Source organism: Aspergillus karnatakaensis (genome assembly GCF_047715665.1).
Source record: "Aspergillus karnatakaensis strain CBS 102800 unplaced genomic scaffold BJY04scaffold_36, whole genome shotgun sequence".
Classification (NCBI taxonomy): Eukaryota; Fungi; Ascomycota; class Eurotiomycetes; order Eurotiales; family Aspergillaceae; genus Aspergillus; species Aspergillus karnatakaensis.
This window is the reverse complement of record NW_027395748.1, coordinates 54834-69233: the sequence shown is the minus strand read 5'-3', so window position 1 is coordinate 69233 and position 14400 is coordinate 54834. Positions and strand designations below refer to the sequence as shown.

Sequence of the window (14400 nt, the reverse complement as noted above, 5' to 3'; positions counted from 1 at the left end):
TTGAAATGAACCCCCAATAATGCTACCATGCACGTCGTAAAAAAAGACAAAAGAAAATCATACCCAAAATGCGCAAGAACAGTTTCATTCAAGCAGACCCAGCCGTGCCGGTCAACTAGAAGAGTCCATCGATCTCTCCGGTTTCTGTGTCAATATCCACATTCAAGTAACCAGGAGCCGTCGGCAAACCGGGGATCGTCTGAATATCTGCCGCAAGCGCGTACCTAGAAGAAAAAGCTTAGTTAGTCGAGGGCCAAGCACCAAGTATAGAAGGAACCTTACAGATATCCACCGCCAACCGCCAATCGCACATCGCGAATTGGCACTGTAAAGCCAGTTGGGGCTCCCTTGAGCGCCGGGTCGTGACTGAGCGAGTACTGTGTTTTGGCGATACAGATCGGGAGATTGGAGAAGCCTTGTTCTGTGTATGTATCAACCTTCTTCTGTGCAAGTTCACTGAACTCCACCTTCTCCGCACCGTACATGGCCTTGCCGATGCGCTCGATGCGCTCTTGGATACTGCCGTCGAGGTTGTACAGCAGCTTGAAGTCCTTGGGCTTGGAGCTGGAAATCATGACAGCCTTGGCCAGATCGACAGCACCAGCTCCACCCTCAGCCCAGTGGTTTGCAGAAATCGCATCCTCCGCGCCCGCCGCAATGGCTTCTTCACGAATGATAGCGATCTCCGCCTCCGTGTCAGTCTCGAAGCGGTTAATAGCAACAACAACAGGCACACCGTACTGCCGGGCGTTCTCAATATGCTTCTTCAGGTTGACACAGCCCTTGCGGAGAATTTCGGTGTTCTCGGTGCGGTAGACTTCGTGCAGCGCACCTCCTGGGCTGATTTCGGGACCACCACCGTGGACCTTCAAGGCACGCACGGTAGCAACAATGACGACGGTATCGGGTGACAGACCGGAAGAGCGGCACTTAATGTTGAAGAAGCGCTCACCTCCCATTGTAAAGTCGAAACCAGCCTCAGTGACAACGAAGCCAGTCTTGGCCTCGTGATCCTCGTCGGGCTCGGTACCAGCAAGCTTCAGAGCCAGCTTATCCGCTAGCACGGAGCTGGCTCCGATACTGATGTTGGCGAAGGGACCCGCATGTACCAGCACAGGAGTACCCTCCAAACTTTGCATCAAATTAGGTTTGATCGCATCCTTCATCAGCGCTGCAAGCGCTCCTCCCGCACCAATATCGTCGCACGTGACGGGCTCACCCCGCCTTGACGTAGCAACGACCATTCGGCCAAGTCTTTCGCGCATATCCTCGAGGCTGCTACTCAAAGCGAGAATAGCCATGCACTCACTAGCAACGGAAATATCAAATCCGGTCTCACGTGTCAATCCCTTCTCAGTCGGCGCTTGTCCGACAGTAATACCACGAAGGTGTCGGTCATTGACATCGAGTACACGCCGCCAAGTGATAGTTGAGGGGTCAATATCGAGACGGGCAAAGCGGTTGACTTCGTCTTCGGTGAGGTCATTGGGCTCGGTCTTGTCGATTCCAAGCTTCTGCAACCGCTTGAACATGATAGGCTTGAACTCACGCTTACCCTTCTTTTCGGGGACAAGGCGCTTGTAAAGAGCCGCATCCTTTTGAGTAGCTTCATGGAACATGCGGGTCTCAATAGCAGCGGCGAGAAGGTTGTTGGCCGCAGTAATGGCGTGGATATCACCAGTCAAGTGCAGGTTGAACTCATCCATGGGAATAACCTGGCTGTAACCTCCACCAGCAGCACCACCCTTGATACCGAATGTGGGTCCTTGACTCGGTTGCCGGACATTTGCAAAAACGACACGGTTGAGATGGGCACCGAGGGCTTGACTCAGACCCAGTGTAGTTGTTGACTTACCTTCACCAAGAGGGGTAGGCGTGATACCACAGACGAGAATGTATCGACCATTGCGGCGGTGTTCCAAACGGTTTAGGACGCTGAGACTAACCTTGGCCTTGGTGTGACCATATGGCTCGAGCTCATGAGGAGCAATGCCAACCTCGGTGGCAACCTGTGTAATCGGCTTGGGGTACTGTGCGCGAGAAATAGCGATATCCGAAGGAACCGGGGTAGACAGCTTGATTGGGAGCGGAGTGATGTGTCGCTCTCTTTGCTTCTCGAAGTATGCCTTGGCGGACGCGACCACATTCTCTAGCAGCATGGCAACCGTCATGGGGCCGACACCGCCAGGAACGGGGGTGATCTTCGAAGCCACTTGAGAAGCAGACTCAAAGTCAACGTCTCCGACCAGACGCTGTCCAGACTTCTTAGTGGCATCGGGTTTGTAGTTAATACCAACATCGATAACGACGGCACCGGGCTTCAGCCATTCTCCCTTGACGAATTCGGTCTTTCCAATAGCAGCAACAAGAATGTCCGCGGTCTTCAGAAGGCGGGGGATATCTGGGGTCTTTGAGTGGCAGACCGTCACAGTTGCATCTGCATCCTTAAGAAGGTAGCTGACAGGGCTCCCGACGATGTCACTTCGGCCAAGGACGACAGCCTCTTTGCCTGCCGGGTCGACACCACTAGCCTTGAGGAGGGCCATCACAGCCTTGGGTGTGCAGGGCACAAATAGAGGACGACCACCACGTTTGGCGAGTTCTCCAATGTTGATGGCTCCGAATCCATCGACATCCTTCTCGTCAGCCACTGCGGAGGTAACTGTATGCTCTGAGAGTTGCTGGGGTAGCGGTAGCTGAACAAGAATGCCGTGTACGGAGGGGTCATTGTTGGCCTGACTGATCTCCTGGAGAATCTCAGGCTGTGAAATAGACTCGGGGAAGTTGACGACTTTGCAAAGGATGTTTGCCTAGACAATAAACTCGGTTTAGCCGGGTTCAAACTATAAGAGGGGTTGTAGGTTCAGGCGTAACATACCTCTTCAGCAGCCTTCAACTTCATGCGCACATATGTGCCTAGATTACAGATCAGCCTAGGGGTACTTATCCTGCAATTGCAATTAGACTCACTCGAATCAGATCTGCCGCCAACTTCCAAAGAGTCAGTGCTGTTCATAAAAGTCTGGAATCGAATTTTGGAGTACATACCTTGGAAGATCACCAAGCTAGGCTTGAACCTGGGGTTAGACTCCTGGATCTGCTGGATTTCATTCTTCAATCCCTCCCGAATGTCCTTCGCAATCTGCGTGCCATCAATCTTTTCAGCCGCCATTGCAACGCCGGTACTCGAAAATGGACGATGTTGACCCTGCAGGGCGGGAAAGTTTCTGGGGCCGTTCAAGCGGGGTCGGGCAAGGAATGTTTTCCGGCGAGCTTCAGTTAAGAACCCGCGTCGAGCAGACGGCCGTCGAGGAGATGGAAGAGGGGATTTTTGAGACGGAAGAAAATTTTGGAGTAAAGGAGAAGATTGACGTTGAACCCACGGAGCGAGACCGAAGCTTGCTAGAGCAGCACAGCGGGGTACGGTCGCCGAATGGGCGGGGTGGTATGGCATCAATTGCTCCTTTCGGATACCTCACGCCGGAGAACTGAGAGGCAGATAGGAAAACGGTCGATCTGACGGAGTCGATTTGCAATGGCAATGAATAATGGTGCTGGGAATTAAACAATTGAAGAGCAAAGGCACTGAGCAAATCAATCGATATGACAGAGACGCCAACCCGCAACCCAATATCTGTTTGATTGTATACAGACTGGCTCTTGAGATTTTTCTTCCTTTACTACTCCGCGGGAACCTTGAGGATAACTTGCTTGACCTTGACCTCGATTGGCGCAAAGCATAGAGCAGCTGATTCAGCAGCTCCCCACCATGGCACCACTGGTCGTCGATCACGCTACTCTGCTTTCAGACCTCTCTTTAGGGCTGTATGAGTCACATGAAATACATCCTGGTACTGGAATATCTTAGTTCCGGTATGACCTGTACCATATCGAAGACCCAATGGGGAAGTCTTGGCGCTGGACCCGCGGACTGTGCGATGAAATTCGTGAACTCAAAGTAAAGAAACGCCGCCGCAGCCAACCCCGCCAGACAATCAGCCTCAACACGCAGCTCCAAGTCGGTGTGTCACAGAAGACACTCGTTTGAGACCCAGGCCTTTTTTCTCCTCTGCGACCTCCGGCCAATCCCATATTGACCAGCCAAGATGAGGCCGATTTTGCTTGCGGGACATGTGCGTTACCCTCAGATTCTGAAGAGCCTGTTCCGGCCTTTTCGCTGCCTCGAGCTCTCCAGCCAAGTCGCTAACCGCTATAAATACTGCAGGAACGTTCCCTCACACAGATCAAGTTCAACCGCGACGGTGATCTTTTGTTCTCGGTCGCCAAAGATAAGATTGCGTGCGCTTGGTGGTCCGCCAACGGTGAACGACTCGGTACCTATTCCGGACATCTTGGTTCGATCTGGACAGTCGATGTCAGCCCCAACACAGTCCTCCTCGCCACTGGCTCTGCAGACAACACCGTGCGCCTATGGAATGTGAAGACCGGCGAGTGTCTTAAGGTGTGGGAGTTCCCTACGGCCGTCAAACGGGTTGAGTTCACTCCGGATGGAAGCAGACTGTTGGCTGTGACGGAGAAGCGTATGGGCTTCCTCGGTACGATTGCCGTTCTCGATATCAACTACGATGGCGACTTCACAAACCAGGCTGAGGAGCCCAGCCTGAGGATCACCTGCACAGAGAGCAAGGCCACAGTTGCCGGGTGGAGTTATCTGGGCAAGTTCATTATTGCTGGCCACGAGGATGGAAGCGTCAGCCAGTACGACGGAAAGGTGCGATATACCGGCTGCCAGTGTTAAGATATAGCATGCTAAGAATCGTCTAGACCGGTGAGCAGCTGGAAAACGTCCAGGCCCATGAGTTCGACCACCAGATCAACGATCTCCAATTTTCTCCAGACCGCACTCACTTCCTTACCGCCTCCAAAGATAAATCCGCCAAGGTATGCAGTGTCCAAGCCTGCTACAAAGATCAAGAAACTAACAATGCACAGCTCATGTCCTCCCGCAGCCTCGCCATCATGAAGACCTACGTCGCCGACACACCACTGAACAGCGCCTCCATTACCCCTAAGAAAGACTACGTGATTCTCGGAGGTGGTCAGGCCGCCATGGACGTCACAACGACATCCGCCCGCCAGGGTAAATTCGAGGCCCGCTTCTACCACAAGGTCTTCGAGGACGAGATTGGCCGTGTCAAGGGCCACTTCGGTCCCCTCAACACCATCGACGTCCACCCCGCCGGCACAGCCTATGCCTCTGGTGGTGAGGACGGTTACGTTCGTGTCCACCACTTCGATAAGCCTTACTTTGACTTTATGTATGAGGTTGAGCGGGAGCAGCTGAGGCGGTGAATTGCATGATGTATGAAACAAATGGTAGAATATTTCTTTTTTTCCCCTCTGTTCTAGGTTTATTGCATCGATTGAATGTGTCATGATGTGATGGCATATTTTGTTTCCAACGAAAAGTACAGAAAGATAGCTATGGGTGGTGATTCAGAGTGAGCTGGTGATTGAAGTTGTGGGCTACGGGCTACAGTTCATCTATATCATGATAAGACGGAGTTGGTATCTCATTCTATTTCTGGTCGCTTTCGCCTTAATAAAAGAACTTTATACTTCACTATGGTTTAGAGATCTATGACGAACTGGATCGCTTGCTTCTCCTTCAAAAAGCTGATCCCAGCATGAGAGGACGTCAAAGGAAACTAACGAAAGCCCCGATAAGCCTGTTCTACAGAGGAATAGCTTTACAGTAGGGAAATAGTTGAGCGAGCAAACGCAATATATTCTTGCTCTCGTTATATATGCAAGGCATAGCTGAATCACACCAAAACCAGGTCCACGCTATCAACGCAAACCAAGCCACGAGGGCACGAGCTCAAATAATTGTCATATCATTCAATCAAGGGGCATAACATAACAACCGATCAGAAAAAAAGCCTGGGACATGAAAGGCTTGATTCCATAATATAAAGAAAAAAGAAAGTCATCAACACATGCCCCTGTCCACACCCCACAGAAAAAGTCACGGGCTCACCCCCGGTCGATCTACTTTTTCTTAGGGAACTTCTCGCTCCCAATGTCGGCGCCCCTCAGCTTGACGTTGAGTACGCGCTCCATGGCGCTCAGCACCTTCTGGTCGGGTGTGGCAGTACCCCGCTCAAAGTCCTGAACAATGGTGACAGTGGTGTTGCACTTGGTGGCGAGCTCCTTTTGTGTCATTTTGTATCCCTCATCAGTTCGACGCTTCTTGATCGCGTCTCCAACTTGCAGACCGACGGTCTTGGGCTTCACGATGTCGTCGCTGCGGTCGACCTTTGTGAGATGTTGGCCCTCGGGGGCGCCTGCGCGACCGGCCTAGAGAGAGTTAGTATGGCGGGAAATTTCCGTAAAAAGTTGCAGAAGTTAGTGACATACAGCATTACCAGAAGCGTACTTCTTTTCAGTTCCGATAACGAGGCCCTGGCGTTGGGCGGCGTTGAGAGCACTCTTGCCCTTGACGACGGTCTCACGGGTGGCGGGGCCAGAGCGGTGCTTGGTGCCAATGCGGGTAACAGAATCCCATTCGCTCATGATTGCGGTGTAGAAAAAAGAAGGCTCGTAGATGAAAGGATGGTGGGTTGTTCTATAAGGTCTATCGTGGATTAAAGGAGAGTGTGGTGGGTGAGGAGGTTCGATCGCGTGAGGTTTGCAAGAGTGATGTTCAAGCGTCTAAGGCGGCCCACCGTATTTATATCGATGACACAGAAGTTTCTCGAGCCTTTGATGGCGGAGTTTGGATGGGGTGGATAGCGCTAGACTATTTATGGATTAGTGGCGCTGACATCACTTGGCTCCAGCCTCCTCCTCAGGCTCCTCTGGAGTCTGACCTCTCTGAGTCAATCGCCAGAACAGGACCCCGAAGTTTGGACAGCGCAGAGGCAAATGTCAGTCGGCACTGTCAGCCATGCTTACAGAGCAGATCATGAATGCGTACCAAGGAACCGCTCATCCAAAGGCGACTTTCTGAGGGAGGATGGATTCTGGTCTCGTTCCCCCATATCTTACTGAGTACAACATTGTACGCACTAGTACTCATTGAAGTTGGGACAGTATACAAAACTGCGTTCTGATACTCGACCTAACCAAGTGCTTAGATTCCTCACCTATCAATAGACCTCACTTTGAACTAGTCATGGTCTTTTCAACTTTGTCTTTTGGTCTACTAACTGTGGATTCGAAGGTGCCCCTGCGCTGAACCTTACGTTGGCTTTTATCGTCGGCCACCACACGTTTCCTCTTGCCTGTGGATGAACCTGAAGCAATGGGGCTCGCTTCCGCACGTCTTGCTGTTGCTGAAGGTGCAAAGGGACCATCGGCGACGATGCTGTCCGATGTGATTCCTACGGCAGGGTTCTCTGAATTGCTGGATATTTGGGTAAAGGTTGATGAAGCGTCACTTGTGCCATTGCTCCAGGCCTGGACCGAGTATGTTGTATAGATCGACGAAATTCTTTCTTCCAGATCTTCTGTTGCTGGCCTTGGAGCAATTGGGACTCTGGCGAAACTTAGAAAGTTCAAAGGTCTTACCTCTCTTGCAACTGTTGGTGGTCGAAAAGAGGCTATATTCCGGCCTTGGAGTAATGGATACTGCATTTGCAAGTTAGCATATTTCAAACCATAGTGTCTCCACGGATCAGAACGTACACCTCTGATATCAGTAATATCGAAACCACCAGCTCGTGCAATGGTCTCGAGCTCCTTCAAGCGGTCTGGAGTCAGCCGGCGAAGGATCCAGGTAGCAGAGACCGACGGTCTGCCAGAAGGAGTTAGCCTACTGAAGGAATATTTTGTGAGGACTGAAATGCAGTACTTACCTCGCGGGCTGGTTTGGATAATCGTTCCGTGTCCGCCGCCGGAGCTCTCGTAAAGCAAATTCTGTAAGCGAATAATATTTGAATGGAAGCCAGGCATACGAAGCCGGTACATATGGCCCTGGCCCTGGACGGAGGTTGTTAACAACCATCGTGTAAGTTGATCTTGTTGAACACGCTTATCTGTGTTAGGGGGTCTTGGAAGTCTGGAGACTTGGGTCTCGAGAGGGATTTGAAGTAGATCGGCTCAACAAAAACCGCCGGGTCCTTTGTAGAATGACAAGAGACTACAATCAGTGTTGTAAGATATAAGTTTAAGCAAAGCGGTTCCTTTGACATATACTTGAAAGGTTGATGTCGAGCATAAAGGCCAGACCGCACAATGGCCTTGTATCACAGGAAACCACCATCTTGAAGGAAGATGACTTGATTGAGCCTTGCTCCCGACGGAGGACGGTTTGACAGAGTTAAGACTGACGTGCTTTCTCTATATGTACTGGGTCATCCTTGCTCCTGGCTGCCTCGTAGGGCTGAACGGCATAAATCCTTGGCATCCTAGCCCACCATGATCTATGTCGTTTCTGGGTGCCTTGATAGTGCGATTAAGAGCACATCGCCGAGTGCCACAGCGGAGAAAAAGTCGACTCGACCATGTAGATAGATGGTAGTTAGTTCGGAAGTGGCTGAGCAGAGCCTGTTCGGAGGTTCGGAACCTCTAGGGTGTCTCATCTTGATTCATAACTCTTTGTGGCTGAGGAAACAATACCCGACTCAGCATTCTCCACCAATGGGAATTGTTCAGCCTAGCAGCCGCCAGCGGCCTCAGGAACCCACTATTGTGTCGTCCCTGCTCGGCCCCATCAATTCAATTGAGCCATCAACACTCATCCATCAATCGCTGACCAACGACTTTCCAACACTCGTGTCGTCTGGCAACCTTTCTCTAACCCCTACCATCTTTACTACACCAAAAACTTCTGCCTGTTTTGCTCCAGCCGGCTATCCGCCCTTATCGCCTCGCCTATCATGGCATCTCAAGAGATGTTCCTATCCGCCTTGACCAGCCGGTCGCTTCGTAATGTCCGATCGGTACGATATCCCTTCATTTTAGGCCATGATTATCGGATCTATACCTGAGTCCTCTAACACATCCGGCCTTTTAGGAGTTGGAGTTCCTCGCAGATGCCTCAGTCATTACCCCTCAGCAGCTTTCATCTATTCTATCACAGCTCCCCAACTCGAACGAGAGCGAGCGACAAGTCGCCGCACCTCCAGAGCCATCTCCAGTGCAACTCCCACCACCCGCCGCTGCTGTCCAGACACAGCCATCTCCCGCTCCATACTCCCCTCCTACCGCTCAGTTCGCCAACACCAGCTTGAATGAAAAGGCACAATATGGAATGAATCAGCCCCCACCCCAACAACACTACGCCAGTCCGCCCCCTGCCTACCCGCAGGCGCCAACTGTACTCTCTGTCGCCTCAGCACTTTACGCATATACTCCCACTGATGCTGGAGATTTGGCTTTGCAACCACACGACCGCATCCAGGTGTTGGAGCATATGAACGCTGACTGTATGTCAATCCGTCAGCGATCATTTCAACTTGATTTACTAACCGTCAATAGGGTGGCGTGGTCGCAACGAGCGCACTAACCTCGAGGGTATTTTCCCTCGCAGCTACGTCAATGTCCTAGACGAGAAGGCTGTTGCATCACCTTCCAGCTATGGCAACATGCCTCTCGACGTTAGCCAAAGCGGCTCGGGTACACCTGGTAAACCGAACAGCAAGTTCGAAGAGCACGGCAAGAAGTTCGGCAAGAAGATGGGCAACGCCGGTAAGTCATGCCTTGCCGCCTGTAACATAGTAATCTTCTCGAAACTGACTTTTGTAAACAGCAATCTTCGGTGCTGGTGCTACGATTGGTTCCAACATCGTTAATAGCATTTTCTAGTTTAGCGCCCTCTCGACATATGGCCTGGTCGCCGTGTCTTCATTGAGGTAGAGCGCCCGTAGCGTTCTCCCTTACAGTTTCATTGCGTCTTATTTGTTCTCACTGGAGGCGTTCGTGGTTCGGGTTACCCTATAATTTTGTACATGAAGGCCCATAATGATTTGACGGCCTTGGAAGAGTTAATAGTCGCCTCTTCAAGGTACATTTTTCGGGTCTTTTGTCGACAAGTTCCTGACTTGGTTTCTAGGGTATCTACTTGCAAAAAGGCGTTTTTGGTTCATTTTTATAGGAAAAGAAACAAATATGGGAATCAACTGTATCGAGATCTCAACCTGGCGCTGTCGCAGCGTACTCCGTTCACGTTTCATCTGGCGCCGTATGGTGTTGGTTCTATATTAAGAGCCGTTGCTGCACATAAGCGCCGGCAAACGTGGCCGCCTCCACTCGTAGAGTTCCAGTCTCAAACACCAACTTGCATCTCAGCTCAATCGATCTGCTACTCGCAGTGATTTTTATTGGCTGGGATCAGCTCGATGCCGCAGTCAAGCCGCCGTTTCAACCGATATGGATGGTTCTATCGACCCCTGTCCAGTGCGGGGGCTGCGCACAAGGCGACTCGCGAGGCCGACATATTGCTTTTCTAGCCTCGTTCAGGATAGTTATATTCGAGACAGGTCCGTTACACCCATCGAGAATGCTGCTCACTCACGAACTCCTATTTAGATACATGTCTAGTGTGCTGGATGCACTAGTCGTGAAACCCTGCCGTGATGCTTTGGCACTACCTACTAACTATAGCGCTCTTAGGAGTGACGAGCGTTCGGGCAGAGGGCTGGGATGACTTTGCAGATAATTTCGCGGCGGATTTGGTAGTAACACCTCTTCTCTATACCATGTTTTCCTGGTTACTTAGCCTAACGGATGCTACTCTAGGCTCCTCTAGTCGCCCTCTTCGGCGAACGGCTGACCAAACAATTCCTCTCCGAATCGACCAGTCTACTCGATAACTTCATCTTCGCTCTATCTCCCCTGGGAATATTGACGGCTGTGGTCTCCGTCATTCGCATCTGCGGGAATTCGTCTCTCCGTGCTTTCGTCGGTAGGGCTAACGAGGCCCCTGGAGAGGCGGAGAATGAGCTGCTCTCCTGCGTATCCGAAGGCACAGCAGAGCTTTTTAATGATGGTGGTATCTCCAGGGTCTTTGGCAGGCCCAGGCTCCTGGAGATTGTTGTGTGGGAGGAAAACGGCTTGCGTAGATTTGGGACACTACGTGAAGCTCTTCGAGAGAATGCCTGGGTTGTGGATGGGGCAGAGCAGGTCCACCATGATGAAAAGGGTATTTATGCCCTTTCGGAGCTTGACATCCCGAATCTATCTCTCAATAAGGGCATTGAGCGAAGAGGAAGGGGTTGGTTCTATGCTGCAGCTTTTTTGGGAACTCTATTGCAGGGAGGTAAGTTGACAAGGTATTTGATCGCAAAATTCAGACTTACTAAAATATTATACCAGGCACCGTTGTATATGCAGGACTTACGTTCTTTTGGTATTCCAGGATTTTTGACAGAGACGGCGGCTCTCACAACAGGTATTCTTTTCCAGTTTATCTTTTTGGTACAATGTCGCTCAGTCTAGGGATGTTTCTGTGCGCTTTTCTCATAGAACGCTCTTCGAGTGAAACTTACCTTTACCCGGTGAAGCCAAGTAAAATATATTGGCTGCAACCTGGGCGCCAGACAATCGGAGAACAAGATTTCGGGGCCTTCCTTGCTGTCAATGAGGGGCCCAACTCTCAATTCACGCAAGATTTAACATATGTCAAGTCCGTTCGAAGTCGAGTGTCGACGGGAAAGAGACCTTTACTTCTTTTCACGATATGCGTTACGATGTTTGGGTTCGTCATGCAATTCGTTGGCCTCCGCGGCCTGCATCCGTCGGTTATAATCGCAGACGTCGGATCGACACTTCTCATGGCCGTGGTTCGCACATGTCTAAGGACCAAGCGGATCGGATCTGATGAGAACAAGTTTCAGGAAAAATATCGGGACCTGTTCTCCCACAATCAACAAGAGCTAGACTGTTTCGCTTTTCAGCTTGAGAAGGTCCAGTCGTTCCGTTTGGTGTCAAGTCCGGTGCACCAGACTGCTCGGTCTAGAGCTGGATCGTGCTCAACAAGCGACTCCTCGATCATTTCAGCTCAGCCGTCAGGACTCGGGGCAAAATTGATACAGACTAGGGCACGGTTAGCGGAGCTCACTTCTTGTGACCGCCATCCGAGCATGGATTGGAACGACCTCCCCATACGAAAGGTGGCTCATGACCTGGCGAACACCATTGAGATGACGATGGAAGTGGTTTCGAGATGGAAGGCGGTGCCTAGTAGCACTTGCAGTTTTGAGCTCTCCTTTGCCTGCCAGACCTCAAGTCACAAGTCTACTGGCTATTCCTTGGAGACATACTCAATAGAGCTTCGACGGTCAGAGGATACGTTTCAGTGGAGAGTTGACGCAAACGAGCTGGAGGCTATACTTGGACTTTGGACGTTCTCACTCCTAAAGTTGGATTCAAACTGGCGACAAAATGGCTTAGGGCGAGCGGTTGGCTTGACGAGAGCCGAGGCTGGTGCTGAAGCAACAGATCTATATTTTCATAAATGGATCTTTCGCCAACGGGAAGCGAGAATGGTTTCGTCCAAGATGATTTCTTTCTCAGAGCAGACCTTTGGTTATTATTCGGACGATCATCCTGACAACAACGATATTCTTGTTGTGAAGACTGAAAACAACCTCGAAGTCATGGCTGCGCAAGACATCTATATACAGTTCCTCACGAGCATCCTCGGAGATCTCAAATCCCTCGGAGGTAGTGTTGATCTGCTTCCTATTGCGCAAAGCAGTTTTTTGGCTCAAAGCACCAGTATCGACGAACTCGTAAGCTGCTTTGAGAGTGGATACCTAGGTTCAAGAGAAGATGCTTTGCTGTGCATCGTGCCTGTCCTCAAACGCCAGAACCTACTGCCTGAGCTTTCTGCCGACTTGCCAGTTGTCAAAACGCGTGTCGAGAAGCTCATTGCGTCCTCAGACTGGAATAGCGCAAGTGCCACTATCCGATGGCTCTGCGAGCGTTCCGAAGGGACAGAGTTTGAGCGCTCGGTCTATGAGCTTGGTCTTCTGTGCCAGCGGGCGATGCTTTCTAGGAATACACTCACTCGAGATAAAGGTTTCAAAGATGCACAACATCTCCTCGGGCACGATATCAGATCTGAGTTCTTCAAGACACTTAGAAGCCCCCGACCGTCAAATTGGCTTAACACGCACATTCAAACAAATTGGTGGGCCACATTCTCCAGTCAGCTAGGATGGGCTACATGGCAAATCGCCAATCGAGTTGATCGACAGCCGGTGAAAGAATCTTTAGAATCACTTGGCATCTCGCGCAATCTGGTCAGTCAAACGAACGGTGTCACCATCGACTATCTTGATCAAGACACGGCCCAGCGCCTAGTGCTGGCTTTCCTGGACCCTGATTACGAAATCGAGTTACACGGCGGATCACACGATTATGAGCAATCTTACATGTCCCTATGTTTGGACTGGCTCAACCTGAACGGACAAGCGGCCGTCAAGCACTGGCTTCTAGCTAGGTGGGTGGAGTTCGGACAACAGCTTCCTCATCAGATCATGAAAGCTTTCGTATGTGCTGCAAAAAGCAAATCATTGTCCGCCATTCAAACTCTCTGTCGGCTAGGGGCAAACATTGATGCCGTGGGAAATGAGGGTTGTACCGCGTTAATGGAAGTGGTTGCTACTGGGGACATAGAAGCAACGAAGAAGTTACTTGCCTATGGCGCAGATGGAAATGCCTGCACCTCAGTGAACGCAATGTTTCCATTGAGTTTCGCTGCTATTCAAGGCCGAGAGGAGATTCTATCTTTGCTACTCGATCATGGAGCCAACCCTGAGCTGCGCAACTGGGCTGGTCATACGCCTTTGCATTCCGCCTGTGTAGAGAACCAACTGACGTCCGCCACCCTACTACTTGATCGTGGAGCAGACCTTGAGTCTCTCGCGAAGAGTGGACGCACCCCACTTATGTCCTCCTCTTCCAATGCCGGATCGGATGTGATTGACCTCCTGATCCGGAGAGGAGCCAATGTTGATGCTACGGACTCTCAAGGTATGACTGCCCTAATGCTGGCAGCAGCTATAGGAGATGAGGGAAATGTTCGCATTTTGCTGAGTGCGCATGCCGACAAACAAAGGCGGGATATACTAGGTAGGACTGCGCTTGATATAGCAAGGGAGCAGGAGTATCCGTCAATCGTGACCCTCTTGGAAGCTGTTTAGAAACTTAGAGTAGCTCAAGATTATATCGAATTTAGCCTAGGCTTTTCAAAAAGCATTACTCCCGAGCAACTTCCTGTTGTGATTATTCGACTGGACGCAGCCATAGCCGCCGACAGCCGATCCGTTTCATACCAGCTTATCCCCTGAGAGTTCCATTCGCTCTCGGTTGTTCTGAAGCTTGGCCTCTCCCTGGCGCCAAAAAGCAGAGGCTAATTAGGGTACGATCTACCATTCAAATGCATCGTTTAAGCGCCGACTGGGGGCCACGGGCCGCCACCATGCAGTA

General features: G+C 51.0%; 6 protein-coding genes across 6 annotated transcripts; 3 read left to right on the top strand and 3 right to left on the bottom strand.

The window, feature by feature from the left end:
• Nucleotides 1–62: 62 nt before the first annotated feature.
• Nucleotides 63–3780, bottom strand: BJY04DRAFT_91432 (C-1-tetrahydrofolate synthase). The gene is made up of 4 exons (XM_073721285.1): nt 3049–3780; nt 2879–2991; nt 283–2810; nt 63–224 (listed from the first exon to the last, which is right to left on the bottom strand). Exons 1-4 carry the CDS (start codon nt 3452–3454, stop codon nt 116–118), a joined length of 3156 nt encoding a protein of 1051 aa, XP_073569411.1. The 5' UTR covers nt 3455–3780; the 3' UTR covers nt 63–115.
• On the top strand, nt 3781–5716 carry tif34 (translation initiation factor eIF3 subunit i). The gene is made up of 4 exons (XM_073721284.1): nt 3781–4133; nt 4226–4732; nt 4786–4902; nt 4954–5716. The coding sequence occupies exons 1-4, from the start codon at nt 4107–4109 to the stop codon at nt 5311–5313; spliced, it is 1011 nt and encodes a 336-aa protein (XP_073569410.1). The 5' UTR covers nt 3781–4106; the 3' UTR covers nt 5314–5716.
• A 296-nt stretch (nt 5717–6012) lies between these two features.
• Nucleotides 6013–6537, bottom strand: mbf1 (multiprotein-bridging factor 1; the record flags this gene model as incomplete). Its single annotated transcript, XM_073716729.1, has 2 exons — nt 6013–6321; nt 6382–6537. The coding sequence occupies 2 exons, from the start codon at nt 6535–6537 to the stop codon at nt 6013–6015; spliced, it is 465 nt and encodes a 154-aa protein (XP_073569409.1).
• Nucleotides 6538–6735: 198 nt separating this feature from the next.
• Nucleotides 6736–8495, bottom strand: BJY04DRAFT_193210 (uncharacterized protein). Its single transcript, XM_073711874.1, has 3 exons — nt 7821–8495; nt 7651–7759; nt 6736–7593 (listed from the first exon to the last, which is right to left on the bottom strand). Exons 1-3 carry the CDS (start codon nt 7967–7969, stop codon nt 7123–7125), a joined length of 729 nt encoding a protein of 242 aa, XP_073569408.1. The 5' UTR covers nt 7970–8495; the 3' UTR covers nt 6736–7122.
• A 203-nt stretch (nt 8496–8698) lies between these two features.
• BJY04DRAFT_193209 (SH3 domain-containing protein) lies at nt 8699–10097 on the top strand. Its single transcript, XM_073711873.1, has 4 exons — nt 8699–8906; nt 8981–9392; nt 9445–9654; nt 9716–10097. Exons 1-4 carry the CDS (start codon nt 8844–8846, stop codon nt 9769–9771), a joined length of 741 nt encoding a protein of 246 aa, XP_073569407.1. The 5' UTR covers nt 8699–8843; the 3' UTR covers nt 9772–10097.
• Nucleotides 10098–10429: 332 nt separating this feature from the next.
• On the top strand, nt 10430–14295 carry BJY04DRAFT_193206 (ankyrin repeat domain-containing protein). Its single transcript, XM_073711872.1, has 3 exons — nt 10430–10640; nt 10705–11224; nt 11281–14295. Exons 1-3 carry the CDS (start codon nt 10542–10544, stop codon nt 14112–14114), a joined length of 3453 nt encoding a protein of 1150 aa, XP_073569406.1. The 5' UTR covers nt 10430–10541; the 3' UTR covers nt 14115–14295.
• The last annotated feature ends 105 nt before the right edge of the window (nt 14296–14400 follow it).

Excerpts from the sequence above, each read along its gene's own strand:
- tif34 (XM_073721284.1), top strand. The coding sequence starts at position 4,107 with ATGAGGCCGATTTTGCTTGCGGGACAT. Across the intron at positions 4,134-4,225 it reads CGATTTTGCTTGCGGGACAT|GAACGTTCCCTCACACAGAT; the intron begins GTGCGTTACCCT and ends TAAATACTGCAG. Across the intron at positions 4,733-4,785 it reads TCAGCCAGTACGACGGAAAG|ACCGGTGAGCAGCTGGAAAA; the intron begins GTGCGATATACC and ends AGAATCGTCTAG.
- BJY04DRAFT_193209 (XM_073711873.1), top strand. The coding sequence starts at position 8,844 with ATGGCATCTCAAGAGATGTTCCTATCCGCCTTGACCAGCCGGTCGCTT. Across the intron at positions 8,907-8,980 it reads CGCTTCGTAATGTCCGATCG|GAGTTGGAGTTCCTCGCAGA; the intron begins GTACGATATCCC and ends CCGGCCTTTTAG. Across the intron at positions 9,393-9,444 it reads GGAGCATATGAACGCTGACT|GGTGGCGTGGTCGCAACGAG; the intron begins GTATGTCAATCC and ends AACCGTCAATAG.
- BJY04DRAFT_193210 (XM_073711874.1), bottom strand. The coding sequence starts at position 7,969 with ATGGTTGTTAACAACCTCCGTCCAGGGCCAGGGCCATATGTACCGGCT. Across the intron at positions 7,760-7,820 it reads TATCCAAACCAGCCCGCGAG|ACCGTCGGTCTCTGCTACCT; the intron begins GTAAGTACTGCA and ends TCCTTCTGGCAG. Across the intron at positions 7,594-7,650 it reads ATATTACTGATATCAGAGGT|TATCCATTACTCCAAGGCCG; the intron begins GTACGTTCTGAT and ends TTGCAAATGCAG.
- BJY04DRAFT_91432 (XM_073721285.1), bottom strand. The coding sequence starts at position 3,454 with ATGCCATACCACCCCGCCCATTCGGCGACCGTACCCCGCTGTGCTGCT. Across the intron at positions 2,811-2,878 it reads AGTTGAAGGCTGCTGAAGAG|GCAAACATCCTTTGCAAAGT; the intron begins GTATGTTACGCC and ends TTTATTGTCTAG. Across the intron at positions 225-282 it reads GCGGTTGGCGGTGGATATCT|GTACGCGCTTGCGGCAGATA; the intron begins GTAAGGTTCCTT and ends TTTTTCTTCTAG.
- BJY04DRAFT_193206 (XM_073711872.1), top strand. The coding sequence starts at position 10,542 with ATGCTTTGGCACTACCTACTAACTATAGCGCTCTTAGGAGTGACGAGC. Across the intron at positions 10,641-10,704 it reads ATAATTTCGCGGCGGATTTG|GCTCCTCTAGTCGCCCTCTT; the intron begins GTAGTAACACCT and ends ATGCTACTCTAG. Across the intron at positions 11,225-11,280 it reads GGGAACTCTATTGCAGGGAG|GCACCGTTGTATATGCAGGA; the intron begins GTAAGTTGACAA and ends ATATTATACCAG.